At 55.6% G+C, this 22306-nt stretch overlaps 1 protein-coding gene across 2 annotated transcripts; it reads right to left on the bottom strand.

Annotated features, from left to right (window-relative positions):
- Positions 1–5208: 5208 nt before the first annotated feature.
- Positions 5209–20065, bottom strand: LOC116957011 (ganglioside-induced differentiation-associated protein 1-like). Of its 2 annotated transcripts, XM_032978921.2 has the most exons (6): positions 19864–20059; positions 18110–18302; positions 17368–17541; positions 16296–16390; positions 12903–13017; positions 5209–8857 (listed from the first exon to the last, which is right to left on the bottom strand). In XM_032978921.2, exons 1-6 carry the CDS (start codon positions 19975–19977, stop codon positions 8433–8435), a joined length of 1116 nt encoding a protein of 371 aa, XP_032834812.2. In that variant the 5' UTR covers positions 19978–20059; the 3' UTR covers positions 5209–8432. The 2 variants fall into 2 exon arrangements, with proteins under 2 accessions (XP_032834812.2, XP_032834813.2); XM_032978922.2 differs by lacking the exon at positions 17368–17541 and having other exon boundaries at positions 19864–20065.
- Between the last annotated feature and the right edge of the window lie 2241 nt (positions 20066–22306).

The following is a 22306-nucleotide window of genomic DNA, read 5'->3' as shown; positions in this document are numbered from 1 at the left end:
TTTCATCACCACCACCATCACTACCAACACCATCTTCATCACCACCACCATCACTACCACCATCACTACCATCTTCACAATCTACATCACGACCATCTACATCACCACCACCATCAATACCACCATCACTACCACCATCACTACCATCTTCACAATTAACATCACCACCATCTACATCACCACCACCATCACTACCATCACCGTCAACACAATTTTCATCACCACCACCATCACTACCAACACCAGCTTCATCACCACCATCTTCATCACCACCACCATCACTACCACCATCATTACCATCTTCACAATCTACATCACCACTACATCACTACCATCTTCACAATTTACATCACCATCTTCATCACCACCACCATCACTACCAACACAATCTACATCACCACCACCATCTTCATCACCACTACCATCTTCATCACCACTACCATCACTACCACCACCATCACTACCATCACAATCTACATCACCATCTTCATCACCACCACCATCACTACCAACACAATTTTCATCACCACCACCATCACTATCAACACCAGCTTCATCACCACCACTGCCACCACAATCATTACCCCCACCACCATCACAATTTTCATCACCATCACAATCTTCATCACCACCATCACAATTTTCACCACCGCCATCACAATCTTCACCATCATCACAACCTTCACCACCAACCCAATCTTCATCACTACCATCACAACCTTAACCACCACCAACACAATCTTCACCACCATCACAATCTCCACCATCATCACAACCTTCACCACCATCACAATCTTCATCACCACCATCACAACCTTCACCACCATCACAATCTTCACCACCACCATCACAATCTTCACCACCACCATCACAATCTTCACCACCATCACAACCTTCACCACCATCACAATCTTCACCACCACCATCACAATCTTCATCACCACCATCACAACCTTCACCACCATCAAAATCTTCACCACCATCACAATCTTCACCACCATCACAACCTTCACCACCACCATCATCACCACCATCACAACCTTCACCACCAACACAATCTTCATCACCACCAACACAATCTTCACCACAATCACAATCTCCACCATCATCACAATCTTCACCACCATCATCACAATCTTCATCACCACCATCACAATCTTCATCACCACCATCACAATATTCACCACCACCATCACAACCTTCACCACCATCACAATCTTCACCACCACCATCACAATCTTCATCACCACCATCACAACCTTCACCACCCCCATCACAACCTTCACCACCATCACAATCTTCACCACTACCATCACAACCTTCACCACCATCACAACCTTCACCATCACCATCACAATCTTCATCACCACCATCACAATCTTCACCACTACCATCACAATCTTCATCACCACCATCACAATCTTCACCGCCAACACAACCTTCACCACCACCATCACAATCTTCACCACCACCATCACAACCTTCACCACCACCACCACCATCACAACCTTAACCACCACCAACACAATCTTTACCACCATCACAATCTCCACCATCATCACAATCTTCATCACCACCATCACAATCTTCATCACCACCATCACAATCTTCACCACCATCACAATCTTCACCACCACCATCACAATCTTCACCACCATCACAACCTTCACCACCACCACAATCTTCATCACCACCACCTCTGATTATAATCTTCACAATCTACATCACCACTACATCACTACCATCTTCACAATTTACATCACCATCTTCATCACCACCACCATCACTACCAACACAATCTACATCACCACCACCATCTTCATCACCACTACCATCTTCATCACCACTACCATCACTACCACCACCATCACTACCATCACAATCTACATCACCATCTTCATCACCACCACCATCACTACCAACACAATTTTCATCACCACCACCATCACTATCAACACCAGCTTCATCACCACCACTGCCACCACAATCATTACCCCCACCACCATCACAATTTTCATCACCATCACAATCTTCATCACCACCATCACAATTTTCACCACCGCCATCACAATCTTCACCATCATCACAACCTTCACCACCAACCCAATCTTCATCACTACCATCACAACCTTAACCACCACCAACACAATCTTCACCACCATCACAATCTCCACCATCATCACAACCTTCACCACCATCACAATCTTCATCACCACCATCACAACCTTCACCACCATCACAATCTTCACCACCACCATCACAATCTTCACCACCACCATCACAATCTTCACCACCATCACAACCTTCACCACCATCACAATCTTCACCACCACCATCACAATCTTCATCACCACCATCACAACCTTCACCACCATCAAAATCTTCACCACCATCACAATCTTCACCACCATCACAACCTTCACCACCACCATCATCACCACCATCACAACCTTCACCACCAACACAATCTTCATCACCACCAACACAATCTTCACCACAATCACAATCTCCACCATCATCACAATCTTCACCACCATCATCACAATCTTCATCACCACCATCACAATCTTCATCACCACCATCACAATATTCACCACCACCATCACAACCTTCACCACCATCACAATCTTCACCACCACCATCACAATCTTCATCACCACCATCACAACCTTCACCACCCCCATCACAACCTTCACCACCATCACAATCTTCACCACTACCATCACAACCTTCACCACCATCACAACCTTCACCATCACCATCACAATCTTCATCACCACCATCACAATCTTCACCACTACCATCACAATCTTCATCACCACCATCACAATCTTCACCGCCAACACAACCTTCACCACCACCATCACAATCTTCACCACCACCATCACAACCTTCACCACCACCACCACCATCACAACCTTAACCACCACCAACACAATCTTTACCACCATCACAATCTCCACCATCATCACAATCTTCATCACCACCATCACAATCTTCACCACCATCACAATCTTCACCACCACCATCACAATCTTCACCACCATCACAACCTTCACCACCACCACAATCTTCATCACCACCACCTCTGATTATAATCACGGCAGGCTACGTGCGGTGCAAACGAAGTTCAACAATCAGCACCGGTGCCAGCAACGGGTACCGGGAGGAGACATGGGGACACTGAGACGTGGAGACACGGGGACACTGAGACGTGGAGACACGGGGACACGGGGACACTGGGACACTGAGACGTGGAGACACGGGGACACTGAGACACGGGGACACTGAGACGTGGATACACGGGGACACGGAGACACAGGGACACGGGGACATGGAGACACGGGGACACGGAGACACAGAGACACGGGGACACTGAGACACGGAAACACAGGGACACGGGGACACGGGGACACGGAGACACGGGGACACGGGGACACGGGGACACGGAGACACGGGGACACGGAGACACGGGGACACAGAGACTCGGAGACACAGAGACACGGGGACACTGAAACACGGAGACACAGGGACACGGAGACACGGAGACACACACTGAGACACGGAGACACAGACACACACGGGGACACGGAGACACAGACACACATTGAGACATGGAGACTAAGAGACACGGAGACGCGGGAACACGGACACACACTGAGACACTGAGACACGGAGACACAGAGACTCGGAGACACATTGAGACACGGGGACACGGACACACACAGAGACACTGAGACACTGAGACACGGAGACACGGAGACACAGAGACTCGGGGACTCGGAGACACATTGAGACACGGAGACACAGACACACATTGAGACACAGAGACTCGGAGACACGGGGACACGGAGAAAAACACACTGAGACACGGAGACACAGACACACATTGCGACACAGAGACTCAGAGACTCGGAGACTCGGGGACGCGGGGACACGGAGACACAGACACACACGGGGACACTGAGACACAGATACAAACACAGAGACACGGAGACACACACGGGGGACACGGAGACACACACATACACGGGGGACACGGAGACAGACACACACAGAGACACTGAGACACGGAGACACAGACACACATGGGGACACGGAGACACACACAGAGACACTGAGACACGGAGACAGACACACACAGAGACACTGAGACACACACACATGGGGACACGGAGACACAGACACACACAGAGACACTGAGACACGGGGACACGGAGACAGACACACACAGAGACACTGAGACACGGAGACACACACGGGGACACTGAGACACGGAGACAAACACACTGAGACACGGAGACACAGACACACACGGGGGACACGGAGACAGACACACACAGAGACACTGAGACATGGAGACAGACACACACAGAGACACTGAGACACGGAGACACAGACACACATGGGGACACGGAGACACAGACACACACAGAGACACTGAGACACGGGGACACGGAGACAGACACACACAGAGACACTGAGACACGAACACACACGGGGACACTGAGACACGGAGACAAACACACTGAGACACGGAGACACAGACACACATGGGGACACGGAGACACAGACACACACAGAGACACTGAGACACGGGGACACAGAGACAGACACACACAGAGACACTGAGACACGGAGACATGGAGACAGGGGCGTGGGGACACGGAGACACGGAGACAGACACACACGGAAACACGGAGACACGCAGACACGGAGACACACGGGGACACATTGAGACACGGAGACACACAGAGACACGGAGACACATTGAGACACAGAGACACACAGAGACACGGAGACACATTGAGACACAGACACACGGAGACAGAGACACGGAGACACATTGAGACACGGACACACACGGAGACACACGGAGACACACTGAGACACGGACACACACGGAGACACAGAGACACACAGAGACACGAAGACACATTGAGACACGGAGACACGGACACACACGGAGACACGGAGACACATTGAGACACGGAGACACACGGAGACACGGAGACACAGAGACACGGAGACACATTGAGACACACAGAGACGAGACACATTGAGACACAGAGACACGGACACACACGGAGACACGGAGACACACGGAGACACGGAGACACTGAGACACGGGGACACATTGAGACACGGAGACAGACACACACGGAGACACGGACACACACGGAGACACACGGAGACACGGAGACAGTCTTCTCATCACAGACACGACGTCCTTTATTGAACCCCGAGTGGGGGTAGACTGGGACCCGGCCCGCCTCGTCTCGACAACGCAGCAGACAGTCGACCCCGCACGGACAGCACAGCGAGTTAGCCACGAGGGTGAGTGGCTGGGTGAGTGGCTGGGTGAGTGGCAGGGTGAGTGGCTGGGTGAGTGGCTGGGTGAGTGGGTGGGTGAGTAGGTGAGTGGCTGGGTGAGTGGCTGGGTGAGTGGCTGGGTGAGTGGGAGAGTGGGTGTGTGGCTGGGTGAGTGGCTGGGTGAGTGGCTGAGTGAGTGGCTGAGTGAGTGGCTGAGTGAGTGGCTGAGTGAGTGGCTGAGTGAGTGGCTGGGTGAGTGGCTGGGTGAGTGGGTGAGTGGGCTGGTGAGTGGGTGGGTGAGTGGCAGGGTGAGTGGCTGGGTGAGTGGCTGGGTGAGTGGCTGGGTGAGTGGGTGAGTGGCTGGGTGAGTGGGTGAGTGGCTGGGTGAGTGGCTGAGTGGCTGGGTGAGTGGGTGAGTGGCTGGGTGAGTGGGAGAGTGGCTGGGTGAGTGGCTGGGTGAGAGTGAGTGGATGGAAGAGTGAGTGGGTGAGCGGGACAGTGGATAGGTGAGTTGGAGAGAGTGATTGGGTGAGTAGAAGAGAGTGGTTGAGTGAGTGGAAGGGTGAGTGGATGAGTGGGTGGATGAGTGGGTGAGTGGTTGAGTGGATGAGTAGTTGAGTGAGTGGGTGAGAGAATGGTTCGATGGGCGAGTGGATGGGTGACCCCCACGTTGCACAGATGACACGCACACACGTTTCCACAAAGACACTGATAAATCTCCCCCCCCCCCATGTACAGTGGCGGTGGTGGCGGCGGTGGTGGTGGTGGTGGCGGTGAGCGGGAATCGAACTCGGCTCCCTCGCCGGGTTCGTGGCACAGCGGCGGGGTGACGCCATTGCGGCGCGGCCGTGCCAGGCTAGGTGCACGCACGTGATGATATCGCTCGGCAGCGGACACGCTCTGCATGCGACGCCAGTGTCGGAGTGGAGGCTTGAGACGCCCAGACCCAGGGCTTGAACCCAGACTCTCAGTGTCTCTGACACGGCCATCGTGAACCCCCTGAGAGAGAGAGACACCCAGACCCAGGGCTTGAACCCAGACTCTCAGTGTCTCTGACACGGCCATCGTGAACCCCCTGAGAGAGACACCCAGACCCAGGGCTTGAACCCCGGCTCTCAGTGTCTCTGACACGGCCATCGTGAACCCTCTGAGAGAGACACCCAGACCCAGGGCTTGAACCCCGGCTCTCAGTGTCTCTGACACGGCCATCGTGAACCCTCTGAGAGAGACACCCAGACCCAGGGCTTGAACCCCGGCTCTCAGTGTCTCTGACACGGCCATCGTGAACCCTCTGAGAGAGAGACACCCAGACCCAGGGCTTGAACCCAGACTCTCAGTGTCTCTGACACGGCCATCGTGAACCCCTTGAGAGAGAGAGACACCCAGACCCAGGGCTTGAACCCAGACTCTCAGTGTCTCTGACACGGCCATCGTGAACCCCCTGAGAGAGAGACACCCAGACCCAGGGCTTGAACCCAGACTCTCAGTGTCTCTGACACGGCCATCGTCAACCCCCTGAGAGAGAGAGACACCCAGACCCAGGGCTTGAACCCAGGCTCTCAGTGTCTCTGACACGGCCATCGTGAACCCCCTGAGAGAGAGACACCCAGACCCAGGGCTTGAACCCAGACTCTCAGCGTCTCTGACACGGCCATCGTGAACCCCCTGAGAGAGAGAGACACCCAGACCCAGGGCTTGAACCCAGACTCTCAGTGTCTCCGACACAGCCATCGTGAACCCCCTGAGAGAGATACCCAGACCCAGGGCTTGAACCCAGACTCTCAGTGTCTCTGACACGGCCATCGTGAACCCCCTGAGAGAGACACCCAGACCCAGGGCTTGAACCCCGGCTCTCAGTGTCTCTGACACGGCCATCGTGAACCCCCTGAGAGAGAGAGACACCCAGACCCGGGGCTTGAACCCAGACTCTCAGTGTCTCTGACACGGCCATCGTGAACCCCCTGAGAGAGAGAGAGACACCCAGACCCAGGGCCTGAACCCAGGCTCTCAGTGTCTCTGACACGGCCATCGTGAACCCCCTGAGAGAGAGAGAAACACCCAGACCCAGGGCTTGAACCCAGACTCTCAGTGTCTCTGACACGGCCATTGTGAATCCCCTGAGAGAGACACCCAGACCCAGGGCTTGAACTAGGCTCTCAAGTGTCTCTGACAAGGCCATCGTGAACTCTTTGAGAGAGAGAGACACCCAGACCCAGGGCTTGAACCCAGGCTCTCAGTGTCTCTGACACGGCCATCGTGAACCCCCAGAGAGAGAGAGACACCCAGACCCAGGGCTTGAACCCAGGCTCTCAGTGTCTCTGACACGGCCATCGTGAACCCCCAGAGAGAGAGAGACACCCAGACCCAGGGCTTGAACCCAGGTCTCAGTGTCTCTGACACGGCCATCGTGAACCCCCTGAGAGAGACACCCAGACCCAGGGCTTGAACCCAGGCTCTCAGTGTCTCTGACACGGCCATCGTGAACCCCCCTGAGAGAGAGAGAGACACCCAGACCCAGGGCTTGAACCCAGACTCTCAGTGTCTCTGACATGACCATCGTGAACCCCCTGAGAGAGAGAGACACCCAGACCCAGGGCTTGAACCCAGACTCTCAGTGTCTCTGACATGACCATCGTGAACCCCCTGAGAGAGAGAGACACCCAGACCCAGGGCTTGAACCCAGGCTCTCAGTGTCTCTGACACGGCCATCGTGAACCCCCCTGAGAGAGAGAGAGACACCCAGACCCAGGGCTTGAACCCAGGCTCTCAGTGTCTCTGACATGACCATCGTGAACCCCCTGAGAGAGAGAGACACCCAGACCCAGTGCTCGAACCCAGACTCTCAGTGTCTCTGACACGGCCATCGTGAACCCCCTGAGAGAGAGAGAGAGACACCCAGACCCAGGGCTCGAACCCAGGTCCCCAGCACCTGTGGCAGGAGGTCTCCCACCCCTCTCACCCACCTCACTGCCCCACTTCACCCACCCGCAAAAATCGCGTCACTCTCCAACTCACCTCATCACCCTCACCACCTAGCCTCACCACCTCTCACCATTCACCACCCCTCACCCCCACCTAGCCTCACCACCCTCACCTCACCTCACCACCCCCCACACACCTCACCCGGCCCTACCCGCGACGTTCCCCACCACCACCACCGCCACCACCGCCGCCGCCGCCAGCCTGCGCCTCGCCACTCGCGCGACGAGCACCGCCAGCGCGGCCGCTGCCGCGCCGGCGAGGAGCGCCGCAGCCCCGCGGAGAATCAGGCGAGGCCCGTGGCGCCGCGCGGCCTTCAAGGCCGCAGGCATCAGCGCCGAGCGGAGGACGTTGTCGGCTGGCCTGAGGACGCGCGCGAAGGCCTCGCGGCGCGCCGAGCGCTCGTAGTAGGCCGCGAGCCTCGGCCTGCGCTGCGCCGAGGGGCCCCAGCGGCGGCGCGAGAGGCCCAGGAAGGAGAGGCGGTGGAGGGTGGCGACGAGGCAGGCGTCCGCCAGGCTGTAGGCGGGGCCGCACAGCCACCACAGCTCGCCGCCAGCCTCCGTGTCTAAGGGGAGGGGAGAGGGAGGGGCGAGTGAGTAGAGAGGGGAGGGGCGAGTGAATTGGGGGAGGGGCGAGTGAGTAGAGAGGGGAGGGGCGAGTGAATTGGGGGAGGGGCGAGTGAGTAGAGAGGGGAGGGGCGAGTGAGGAGAGAGGGGAGGGGCGAGTGAGTAGAGAGGGGAGGGGCGAGTGAGTAGAGAGGGGAGGGGCGAGAGAGGGGAGAGGGGAGGGGCGAGTGAGTAGGGGAGAGTGAATTGGGGGAGGGGCGAGTGAGTAGAGGGGAGGGGCGAGTGAGTAGAGAGGGGAGGGGCGAGTGAGTAGAGGGGAGGGGCGAGTGAGTAGGGGGGAGTGAATTGGGGGAGGGGCGAGTGAGTAGAGGGGAGGGGCGAATGAGGAGAGAGGGGAGGGGCGAGTGAGGAGAGGGGAGGGGCGAGTGAGTAGAGAGGGGAGGGGCGAGTGAACAGGGGGGAGTGAATTGGGGGAGGGGCGAGTGAGTAGAGAGGAGGGGCGAGTGAGTAGGGGGAGGGGCGAGTGAGTAGGGGAAGGGGTGAGTGGGTAGAGGGGAGGGGCGAGTGAGTAGAGAGGGGGAGGGGCGAGTGAGTAGAGGGGAGGGGCGAGTGAGTAGAGGGGAGGGGCGAGTGAGTAGAGAGGGGAGGGGCGAGTGAGGAGAGAGGGGAGGGGCGAGTGAGTAGAGGGGAGGGGCGAGTGAGTAGAGGGGCGAGTGAGTAGAGAGGGGAGGGGCGAGTGAGTAGAGGGGCGAGTGAGTAGAGAGGGGAGGGGCGAGTGAGTAGGGGGGAGTGAATTGGGGGAGGGGCGAGTGAGTAGAGGGGAGGGGCGAGTGAGTAGAGAGGGGAGGGGCGAGTGAGAGGGGGGAGGGGCGAGTGAGTAGGGGGGAGTGAATTGGGGGAGGGGCGAGTGAGTAGGGGGGAGGGGCGAGTGAGGAGAGAGGGGAGGGGCGAGTGAGGGGGGAGGGGCGAGTGAGGGGGGAGGGGCGAGTGAGGAGGGAGAGGGGCGAGTGAATAAGGGGAGGGGCGAGTGAGAAGGGGGAGGGGCGAATGAGTAGGGGGAGGGGCGAATGAGTAGGGGGAGGGGCGAATGAGTAGGGGGAGGGGCGAGTAAGGGGGGAGGGGCGAATGAGTAGGGGGAGGGGCGAGTAAGGGGGGAGGGGCGGGAGGGTCTCTTGCCGGGTTCATCGTGCAGTGCTAACCGCTGCGCCACCGCTCCTCACACTCACGAACTGAGACGACTGGCTGATGCACCACCTATGCCCCCTACTGTGCCACTCACACTCACTCACACACTCACCCACTCACCCTCTCACCCACTCACCCACTCTCTCACCCATCCACCCATCCACCCACCCACCCATCCACCCATCCACCCACTCACCCACCCGTCCACCCACTCACCCACCCGTCCACCCACTCACCCACCCGTCCACCCACTCACCCACCCGTCCACCCACTCACCCACCCGTCCACCCACTCACCCACCCGTCCACCCATTCACCCACCCGTCCACCCACTCACCCACCCGTCCACCCACTCACCCACCCGTCCACCCACTCACCCACCCGTCCACCCACTCACCCACCCGTCCACCCACTCACCCACCCGTCCACCCACTCACCCACCCGTCCACCCACTCACCCACCCGTCCACCCACTCACCCACTCACCCACCCGTCCACCCACTCACCCACCCATCCACCCACTCACCCACCCATCCACCCACTCACCCACCCACCCATCCACCCACCCATCCACCCACTCACCCACCCACTCACCCACCCACTCACCCACTCACCCACCCACTCACCCACCCACTCACCCACCCACTCACCATCTCACCATCTCACCATTTCACCCACTCTCTCATCCACTCTCTCATCCACTCACCATCTCAACAAAGACACAAAGATCCCCCATATAGCCTGTAACAGACTGTAGGGTACTCAGCCTCAAATGAGTACCAGGTACTCATTTGAGGCTGAGTCGACCTAGGGGAGGCCCGCGACCGGTTCAGATAATCGTCACTGGTGGTGGCCGTGAGCGGGAATCGAACCCGGGTCGCCAGGTTCATAGCGCAGCGCGCTAACCGCTACACTATCGCTTCCCACAACTCACCATCTCACCCACCCTCTCACCCACTCACCATCTCACCCATTCTCTCACCCACCCTCTCACTCACCATCTCACCCACTCTCTCACTCACCCTCTCACCCACTCTCTCACCCACTCACCCTCTCACCCACTCCCTCACCCACCATCTCACCCACTCTCTCACTCACCATCTCACCCACTCTTTCGCTCACCATCTCACCCACTCTCTCACCCACCCTCTCACCCACCCTCTCACCCACTCACCCACTCACAATCTCACCCACTCACCCACTCACCATCTCACCCTCTCACCCACTCACCCTCTCACCCACTCTCTCAGCCACTCTCTCACCCACTCACCCACTCACCATCTCACTCTCTCACCCACTCACCATCTCACCCTCTCACCCACTCTCTCACCCACTCACCCACTCTCTCACCCTCTCACCCACTCACCTACTCACCATCTCACCCACTCACCCACTCACCATCTCACCCACTCACCCACTCACCATCTCACCCACTCACCCTCTCACCCACTCTCTCACCCACTCACCCACTCACCATCTTACCCACTCACCCACTCACAATCTCACCATCTCACCCACCCTCTCGCCCACCCACCCTCTCACTCACCCACTCACCCACTCACCATCTCCCCCACTCGCCCACTCACCCACTCACCCACTCACCATCTCACCCACACACTATCTCACCCACTCACCATCTCACCCACTCACCATCTCACCCTCTCACCCACTCACCATCTCACCCTCTCACCATCTCACCCACTCTCTCACTCACTCTTTCACCCACTCTCTCAACCTCTCACCCACCCACTCACCCACTCACCAATCACCATCTCACCCACTCACTCTTTCACCTACTAGACCACTCACCATCTCACCATCTCACCCATTCACCTACTCACCCACTCACCATCTCACCCACTCACCCACTCTCTCACCCTCTCACCCACCCACTCACCATCTCACCATCTCAACATCTCACCCTCTCACTCTCTCACCCTCTGACCCACCCACTCACCAACTTACCCACTCTCTCACTCACCCACTCTCTCACTCACTCTCTCACCCACTCACCATCTCACCCTCTCACCATCTCACCCTCTCACCCACCCTCTCACCCACTCTCTCACCCACTCACCATCTCACTCACCCTATCACTCACTCACCCTCTCACTCACCCTCTCACTCACCCACCCACTAACTCTCTCACTCACTCACCCTCTCACTCACCCCCTCACTCACCCACCCACTTACCCTCTCACTCTCTCCATCTCTCACCCTTTCACCCTCTCACCATCTCACCATCTCACCCTCTCACCCTTTCACCCTCTCACCATCTCACCATCTCACCCACTCACCCTCTCACCCTCTCACCCACTCACCTACCCTCTCACGCACCCTCTCACCCACTCACCCTCTCACGCACTCTCTCACCCACTCACCCACTCACCATCTAACCCTCTCACCATCTCACCCACTCACCCTCTCACGCACTCTCTCACCCACTCACCCACTCACCATCTCACCCACCCTCTCACCCACTCACCCACTCACCATCTCACCCACTCACCATCTCACCCACTCTCTCACTCTCTCACCCACTCTCTCACCCACTCACTCTCTCACTCTCTCACCCACTCACCCACTCACCATCTCACCCACTCTCTCACTCTCTCACCCACTCTCTCACCCACTCTCTCACCCACTCTCTCACCCACTCACCATCTCAACCACTTTCTCACCCACTCTCTCACCCACTCACCATCTCACCCTCTCACCCACTCTCACACTCACTCTCTCACCCACTCACCCACTCACCCTCTCACCCACTCACCCACTCACCCTCTCACCATCTCACTCTCTCACTCACCCACTAACCCACTCACCCTCTCACCCACTCACCATCTCACTCTCTCACTCACCTGGGCTCTCCTGGCTGCGCTGTTCAAGTTCCGTCTCCACCTGATCCAGAACCCGGTCCAGATCTTCCAACACGCGCTCCACGTGTGCCAGGTCATCCTGCTCCAGTAGCTTAGACTACATTATACACCACACATACACACACAGTGACACATTATACACTACACACACACTGATACATTATACACCACACATACACACACAGTGATACATTATACACTACACACACAGTGATACATTATACACTACACACACAGTGATACATTATACACTACACACACAGTGATACATTATACACTACACACACAGTGATACATGATACACTACACATACACACACAGTGATACATTATACACTACACACACACAGTGATACATTATACACCACACATACACACACAGTGATACATTATACACCACACATACACACACAGTGATACATTATACACTACACACACACACTGACACATTATACACTACACACACACCCACAGCGATACATTATACACTACACACACAGTGACACATTATACACCACACATACACACACAGTGATACATTATACACTACACACACAGTGATACATTATACACTACACACACACACACACTGATACATTATACACCACACATACACACACAGTGACACATTATACACTACACACACAGTGATACATGATACACCACACACACACACACAGTGATACATTATACACTACACACACAGTGATACATTATACACTACACACACATAGTGATACATTATACAATACACACACACAGTGATACATTATACACTACACACACAGTGATACATTGTACACTACACACACAGTGATACATTATACACTACACACACATAGTGATACATTATACACTACACACACAGTGATACATTATACACTACACACACACCCACAGTGATACATTATACACCACACACACAGTGATACATTATACACTACACACACAGTGATACATTATACACTACACACAGTGATACATTATACACTACACACACACAGTGATACATTATACACTACACACACATTGATACATGATGCACTACACACACACAGTGATACATTATACACTACATATACATTGATACATTATACACCACGCACAGTGATACATTATACACCACACAAACACAGTGATACATTATACACTACACATACAGTGATACATTATACACTACACACACACAGTGATACATTATACACTACACACACAGTGATACATTATACACTACACACACACAGTGATACATTATACACTACACACACAGTGATACATGATACACCACACACACACAGTGATACATTATACACCACACACACAGTGATACATTATACACTACACACACAGTGATACATTATACACCACACACACACACAGTGATACATTATACACTACACACACAAAGTGATACATTATACACCACACACACACACAGTGATACATTATACACCACACACACACAGTGATACATTATACACCACGCACACAGTGATACATTATACACTACACACACAGTGATACATTATACACTACACATACATTGATACATTATACACCACACACAGTGATACATTATACACTACACACACACACAGTGATACATTATACACCACACACAGTGATACATTATACACTACACACACACTGTGATACATTATACACTACACACACACACAGTGATACATTGTATCACTGTGTGTGGGTGTGGATGTGGGTGTGTATGTGTGATTATTCAACATCGCCTTGCCAGGCACGCTGAGAAGAGGCTTGCGGAGCCCCAGTGCGGTTTCAAAAAAGGGCGGTCCTGCACAGATGCCATATTTTCTGTCCGTCTGCTATAGCAGAGGTGTAGGGAATTCCAACAAGACCTACATCTCTGCTTTATTGACCTGGTCAAGGCCTATGATACCATCAATGGGCCTGGGCTCTGGGTTGTTCTTCGTGCTTTTGGAGTACCTGACCCTCTGCTCACGATCATTAAGGACCTTCATGATGGTGAGCGGGCCCGGGTAAAACTACGTGGCCGGGAGTCCGAGCCTTTCCCTGTACACCTTGGGGTGCGACAGGGATGTCCTCTGGCTCCCACATTATTTAACATCTATTTCGACCACGTAGTTCGTGAAGCCTTCAATAGCTGTACCGGGGGAATCTCCATATGGTACAGATATAATGGGAGGCTGATCGATGTCCGGGTGCGGTCAAGAGATGGCTCCCTATTGCTCAACCACGTTATGTATGCTGATGATTTGGTAATAGCTGCTCATTCAGAGGAGGAGTTGGCGACGCTGCTGCTGAGACTGGAGCGTGCCACTAATAGATGGGGCCTTACCATCAGCCCCACCAAAACTAAGCACCTACCTGGGTATCTTGTACCATCGGACACTCCACCTCCACAACTCCCAATCGGTGATGGGGCAGTTGTGGAGAGAGTGGAGAGTTTCCCATACCTGGGAAGTGTGCTTATGACCGGCTCCAGTTTAACAGCAGAGGTCTCACTCCAAATCAGTCGAGCGGCAATATCTTTTCATCAGTTGTGTGGAAGCTACCTGGTCTGTCGCTCCGCACTAAGCTTCAGGTCTTCTCGGCCACGGTCATTCCCCCCCTCCTCTACGCTTGCGAAACGTGGACCCCCCTAATGGAACATCTTCGTCGGTTAGAAACATTTAGGCTGGCCTGCCTACGATCCATCCTGGGTTTAACCAGACTGGATTGTGTGAGGAGCTCACGAATCCTTGAAAGATCTGGGCAAGGTCCCATCGGTGAGCTCCTCCGGCGAGCAAGGCTGCGTTGGCTGGGTCATATAGCTCGCATGCCCAGCCACCGCATGCCGAAACAGCTTTTGTTTGGCCGGATCGAGGGGGCTAAGCGGGCGCGGCACGGGCTAGAGAAGAGATGGAGTGATGTGGTACAGGAGGACGTGGAGCTGAGTGGACTTGCCGATGACCGGTACCAGCCGTGTCAAGATCGGCCTCTGTGGAGGAGGCTCGTGAAGGACGCTACTGGGCAGTTGGAGGCAGTCGCCCTCCAACAACAACGGAGGGCGGAGGAGCGACGCTCACAACAACGAGCGGAGCGCCGGGTGGCTAAAGCACAGCAGGTTGGCAGAGTAGGGGGCACAGGTGGTGCATCAGCCAGTCATCTCAGTCAGTCGACCCGTGGCACCTGGGTCTGCCCCGTGACCTCCTGCCAGCGGGCGTTCGACACTCCACGTGGCCTCAGGGTGCACGTGTCCTGGCACAAGCGTCGTGGTGACGTCGCCGCCACTTAGTGGCGAATGGCGGTTGTTGTTGTTGTTGTAGGTGTGTAGGTGTATGTGTGTGTAGGTGTGTGTAGGTGTGTGTAGGTGTGTGTAGGCGATGGTGGCAGTGGGCACCTTGAACCGGCGCAGCTTGCCCAGGTAGAGGTCGCGCATCTCTGGATGCTCCCTGGCCAGTTTCTTCAGCTCCGCATCCGTGTTGATGATCTGATCTGTTCCACGCGGGGTGTGGGGGTGTGTGTGGGTGTGTGGGTGTGTGGGTGTGTGTGGGTGTGTGTGGGTGTGTGGTTAGGTGTGGGTGTGTGTGGGTGTGTGGGTGTGTGTGGGTGTGTGTGGGTGTGTGGGTGGGTGTGTTTGTGTGTGGGTGTTTGTGTGTGGGTGTGTGGGTGGGTGAGTGCGTGGGTGGGTGGTTGAGTGGGTGGGTGTGTGGGTGTGTGGGTGGGTGTGTTTGTGTGTGGGTGTGTGGGTGGGTGAGCGAGCGGGTGGGTGAGTAGGTGGGTGAGCGAGTGAGTAAGCGAGCGGGTGAGCGGGCGAGCGAACGGGTGGGTGAGCGAGTGGGTGAGTGGGCGGGTGGGTGAGCGGGCGAGTGGGTGAGTGAGTGGGTGGGTGAGCAAGTGGGTGAGCGGGTGGGTGGTTGAGTGAGTGGGTGGGTGAGTGGGTGGGTGAGCTGGTGAGTGGGTGGGTGAGCGAGTGGGTGAGCAGGTGGGTGAGCGAGTGGGTGAGCGGGTGGGTGAGCGAGTGGGTGAGCGGGTGGGTGAGTGGGTGGGTGAGCAAGTGGGTGAGCGGGTGGGTGAGCGGGTGGGTGAGTGGGGTGGGTGAGTTGGTGGGTGGTTGAGTGGGTGGGTGAGTGGGTGGGTGAGCGAGTGGGTGAGTTGGTGAGTGGGTGGGTGAGCGAGTGGATGAGTGAGCGGGTGGGTGAGTGAGTGGGTGGGTGGGTGAGCGAGTGGGTGAGTGGGTGAGCGAGCGAGCAGGCGAGCGGGCGGGTGAGCGAGCGAGCGGGCGGGCGAGCGGGTGGGTGAGTGGGTGAGCGAGTGAGCGAGTATGTAGGGTGAGCGAGCGAGCGGGCGGGCGAGCGGGTGGGTGAGTGGGTGAGCGAGCGAGCAGGCGAGCGGGCGGGTGAGCGAGCGAGCGGGCGGGCGAGCGGGTGGGTGAGTGGGTGGGTGAGCGAGCGAGCGAGCGGGCGACTCACTGCGAATGTGTGCCGTGGCGAATGCGGGCAGACTGCCGTGGCTGGCGAGGTGCGGGTGCAGGATGCAGCCGTGAGTGTACGTGTCCACGGGCAGCGAGTCAAGCAGCTCCCGGTAGTGCTGCACGCGGGCCAGGTACGGGCTGCCCGCCTCCGGCAGGAGTCGGGGCACCGCGTCTGGCACGGCGGAGGGGGTGGGGGAGGTGGATACGTGGGTGGGCGAGTGAGTGGGTGGGTGAGTGAGTGGGTGAGTGGGTAGGTGGGTGGGTGAGTGGGTGGGTGAGTGGGTAGGTAGGTGGGTGGGTGAGTGAGTGGGTGGGTGGGTGAGTTAGTGGGTGAGTGGGTGGGTGAGTGAGTGGGTGGGTGGGTGAGTGGGTGGGTGAGTGAGTGGGTAGGTGGGTGAGTAGGTAGGTGGGTGGGTGAGTGAGTGGGTGAGTGGGTGGGTGAGTGAGTGGGTGAGGGGCTGAGTGAGTTAGTGAGTGTGTGGGTGGGTGAGTTAGTGGGTGAGTTAGTGGTTGAGTGAGTGAGTGAGCGAGCGGGTGGGTGAGTGGATGAGTGAGTGAGTGAGTTAGTGGTTGAGTGAGTGAGTGAGCGAGCGGGTGAGTGAGTGAGTGAGCGAGCGAGTGAGTTAGTGAGTGAGCGAGCGAGTGAGTTAGTGGTTGAGTGAGTGGGTGAGCGAGCGGGTGGGTGAGTGAGCGGGCGAGCGAGCGGCTGGCTGGCTGGCTGGTGGCGCGTCCGCCCTCACCGCCCGTGAACGTCTCCTCCAGGTAAGTGACGATGGCGTCCGCCTGGCACACCACGACTTTGCCGTGCACCAGCACCGGCACCTCGCCGGCCGGGTTGAGCCGCATGAACCACGGCTCGTTGTGCTCGTTGAGGGGCAGGCAGACCTCTCGCTCCTCACACGCCAGACGCTTCTCACAGATCACCAGCCGCACCTGCGGAGGTGGTGGGGGCGGTGGTGGTGGCGGTGATTCACGCCGATGGAGGAGGAAGAGGTTCAAGCGGCGGTGTTGCCAGGAGCTGGGCGGTGACTTCTGCCGTTGCCCTAGGGGGGCACGTCCCCCTCAACCCCCCCCCCCCCTGCCCAGGTGACAGCTGTCTCTGTGTCTGCTGTCACTCACATCACCAGGTGACGTCACTCACATCACCAGGTGACGTCACTCACATCACCAGGTGATATGGACATCACTCACATCACCAGGTGACGTCACTCACATCACCAGGTGACATGAACATCACTTACATCACCAGGTGTCGTCACTCACATCACCAGGTGACGTCACTCACATCACCAGGTGACGTCACTCACATCACCAGGTGACATCACTCACATCACCAGGTGACGTCACTCACATCACCAGGTGTCATCACTCACATCACCAGGTGACATCACTCACATCACCAGGTGACGTCACTCACATCACTAGGTGACGTCACTCACATCACCAGGTGACGTCACTCACATCACCAGGTGACGTCACCCACATCACCAGGTGACGTCACTCACATCACCAGGTGACGTCACTCACATCACTCACATCACCAGGTGTCATGAACATCACTCACATCACCAGGTGACGTCACTCACATCACCAGGCGTCATCACTCACATCACCAGGCGACATCACCAGGTGACGTCACTCACATCACCAGGTGACATCACTCACATCACCAGGTGACGTCACTCACATCACCAGGTGTCATCACTCACATCACCAGGTGACGTCACTCACATCACCAGGTGACATCACTCACATCACCAGGCGACGTCACTCACATCACCAGGTGACATTACTCACATCACCAGGTGACGTCACTCACATCACCAGGTGACGTCACTCACATCACCAGGTGACATTACTCACATCACCAGGTGACGTCACTCACATCACCAGGTGACGTCACTCACATCACCAGGCGTCATCACTCACATCACCAGGTGACGTCACTCACATCACCAGGTGACGTCACTCACATCACCAGGCGTCATCACTCACATCACCAGGTGACGTCACTCACATCACCAGGTGACGTCACTCACATCACCAGGCGACATCACTCACATCACCAGGTGTCACGAACATCACTCACATCACCCGCATTGACCAGAGTGGTGAAGTATGGTCAATACCGCCACCCCACCCATCATATCCCAGCCTCATCCAGCAGTGGATTAACACGTTACGGACTGCACCCGAATTGCATTGTTGGGCAGTACTCCTAGGCTCCCCGGCATGCACCATCCCCCATTGACCAGAGTGGTGAAGTATGGTCAATACCACCACCCCACCCATCATATCCCAGCCTCAGCCAGCAGTGAATTAACACGTTACGGACTGCACCCGAATTGCATTGTTGGGCAGTACTCCTACGCTCCCCGGCATGCATCATCCCCCATTGACCAGAGTGGTGAAGTATGGTCAATACCACCACCCCACCCATCATATCCCAGCCTCATCCAGCAGTAGAGAACCCGAGGTTGTTGGCATGTCTCACCTTTTGCGAGGCGAACGACTGGCTCCAGTGATAGAGGAGCAGGCCTCCCACCTCCTCCTCCACCTCCTCCTCCATCACCTCGTCCACCTCCTCCTCCACCACCTCGTCCATCATCGCTCTCGCAGCGTTGAAGTCTCCTGCTGTGGTGCAGGGAGACGTGGGGGGAGGTGGTGGAGTAGGGGGCGTGGTTTGGGTGGTTGGGGGGCGGGGTTGAGGGCGGGGTTTGGTTGCTTGGGGGGTTGGGGGTTAGGTTGGTTTGGGGGCGGGGTTTGGGTGGTTGGAGGCGGGGTTTGGTTGGTTGGGGAGCGGGGATTGGGTGGTTGGAGGCGGGGTTGAGGGCGGGGATTGGGTGGTTGGAGGCGGGGTTTGGTTGGGTTGGGGGCGGGGTTGAAGGCGGGGTTTGGGTGGTTGGAGGCGGGGTTTGGTTGGTTGAAAGCGTGGATTGGGTGGTTGGGGGCGGGGTTGAGGGCGGGGTTTGGTTGCTTGGGGGGTGGGGTTAGGTTGGTTTGGGGGCGGGGTTGAGGGCGGGGTTTGGGTGGTTGTAGGCGGGGTTTGGGTGGTTGGAGGCGGGGTTTGGTTGGTTGGAGAGCGGGGATTGATTGGGTGGTTGGGGGCAGAGTTGGGTTGAGAACGGGGATTGGGTGATTGGGGGCGGGGTTTGGGTGGTTGGAGGCGGGGTTTGGTTGGTTGGGGAGCGGGGATTGGGTGGTTGGGGGCGGGGTTTGGGTGGTTGGAGGCGGGGTTTGGTTGGTTGGGGAGCGGGGATTGGGTGGTTGGGGGCGGGGTTGGGTTGGGGGAGGGGTGGGTGGGGAGTGGGGGGCGTGGTGGGTTGGGAGGGAGTAAAGGGGCGAGGCCTTTCAGACGTCAAGCGATGACGTCTGCGAGGGGGGCGGAGGCTCGTAGAGATGTAAATATGGTGACGTCAGCGAAGGGGTGTGGACTGAGGGGGGGAGCTAAACACGATGACGTCGCCGAGAGGGCGGGGACTCTGCGTCATTAAAATATGGTGACGTCACCAGGGGGCGTGGACAGGAAAATAAATAAGGGTGACGTCACCGAGGTGGAGGGGGCGACGACTGGAAATCAAATGCGGTGACGTTCCTTTGGCGGCGGGATGACGTCACGGCGGGGGGGTGTCTGGGAAATAAACACGAAGACGTCATCGAGAGGGCGTGGACCTGAAAATAAATACGATGACGTCACCAAGGAGGTGTGGCTTAAAGGAATAATTTGTTGAGGTCTGTGTATCTCTATGGTCTCTATGTATCTCTATGTATCGCTATGGGTCTCTATGTATCTCTATGGGTCTCTATGTATCTCTATGAGTCTCTATGTATCTCTATGGGTCTCTATGTATCTCTATGTATCTCTGTGGGTCTCTATGTATCTCTATGGGTTTCTATGTATCTCTATGGGTCTCTGTGTATCTCTATGTATATCTATGGGTCTCTATGGGTCTCTATGTATCTCTATAGGTCTCTATGTATCTCTATGGGTCTCTATGTATCTCTATAGGTCTCTATGGGTCTCTATGTATCTCTATGGGTCTCTATGTATCTCTGTGGGTCTCTATGTATCTCTATGGGTTTCTATGTATCTCTATGGGTCTCTGTGTATCTCAATGTATATCTATGGGTCTCTATGTATCTCTATATGTGTATGTATCTCTATGGGTCTCTATGTATCTCTATGGGTCTCTATGTATCTCTATGGGTCTCTATGTATCTCTATGGGTCTATGTGTCTATATGGGTCTCTCTGTGTCTATATGGGTCTCTATGTATCTCTAAGGGTCTCTATGTATCTCTATGGGTCTCTATGGGTCTATATGGGTCTCTATGTATCTCTATGGGTCTCTATGTATCTCTATGTATCTCTATGGGTCTCTATGGGTCTGTATGGGTCTCTATGTATTTCTGTGTATCTCTATGTATCTCTATGGGTCTCTATATATCTCTATGGGTCTCTATGTATCTATATGGGTCTCTATGTATATCTATGTATCTCTATGTGTCTCTATGCATCTCTACAGGTCTCTATGTATCTCTATGTGTCTCTATGTATCTCTATGGGTCTCTATGTATCTCTATGTATCTCTATGGGTCTCTATGTATCTCTATGTATCTCTATGGGTCTCTATGGGTCTCTGTGTATCTCTATGGGTCTCTATGTATCTGTATGGGTCTCTATGTATCTCTATGGGTCTCTATGTATCTCAATAGATCTATATGGGTCTCTATGTATCTCTATGGGTCTCTATGTATCTCTATGGGTCTCTGTATCTCTATGGGTCTCTATGTATCTCTATGGGTCTCTCTGTGTCTATATGGGTCTCTATGTATCTCTATGGGTCTCTATGGGTCTCTATGTATCTATATGGGTCTCTATGTATCACTATGTATCTCTATGGGTCTCTATGTATCTCTATGGGTCGCTATGGGTGT

The sequence above is a fragment of the Petromyzon marinus genome, chromosome 69, assembly GCF_048934315.1.
Source record: "Petromyzon marinus isolate PM22_M1 ecotype Great Lakes invasive population chromosome 69, UKy_Petmar_22M1.pri1.0, whole genome shotgun sequence".
Taxonomy (NCBI): domain Eukaryota; kingdom Metazoa; phylum Chordata; class Hyperoartia; order Petromyzontiformes; family Petromyzontidae; genus Petromyzon; species Petromyzon marinus.
The sequence above is the reverse complement of the archived record's forward strand: the minus strand, read 5'-3'. Positions and strand labels throughout refer to the sequence as shown.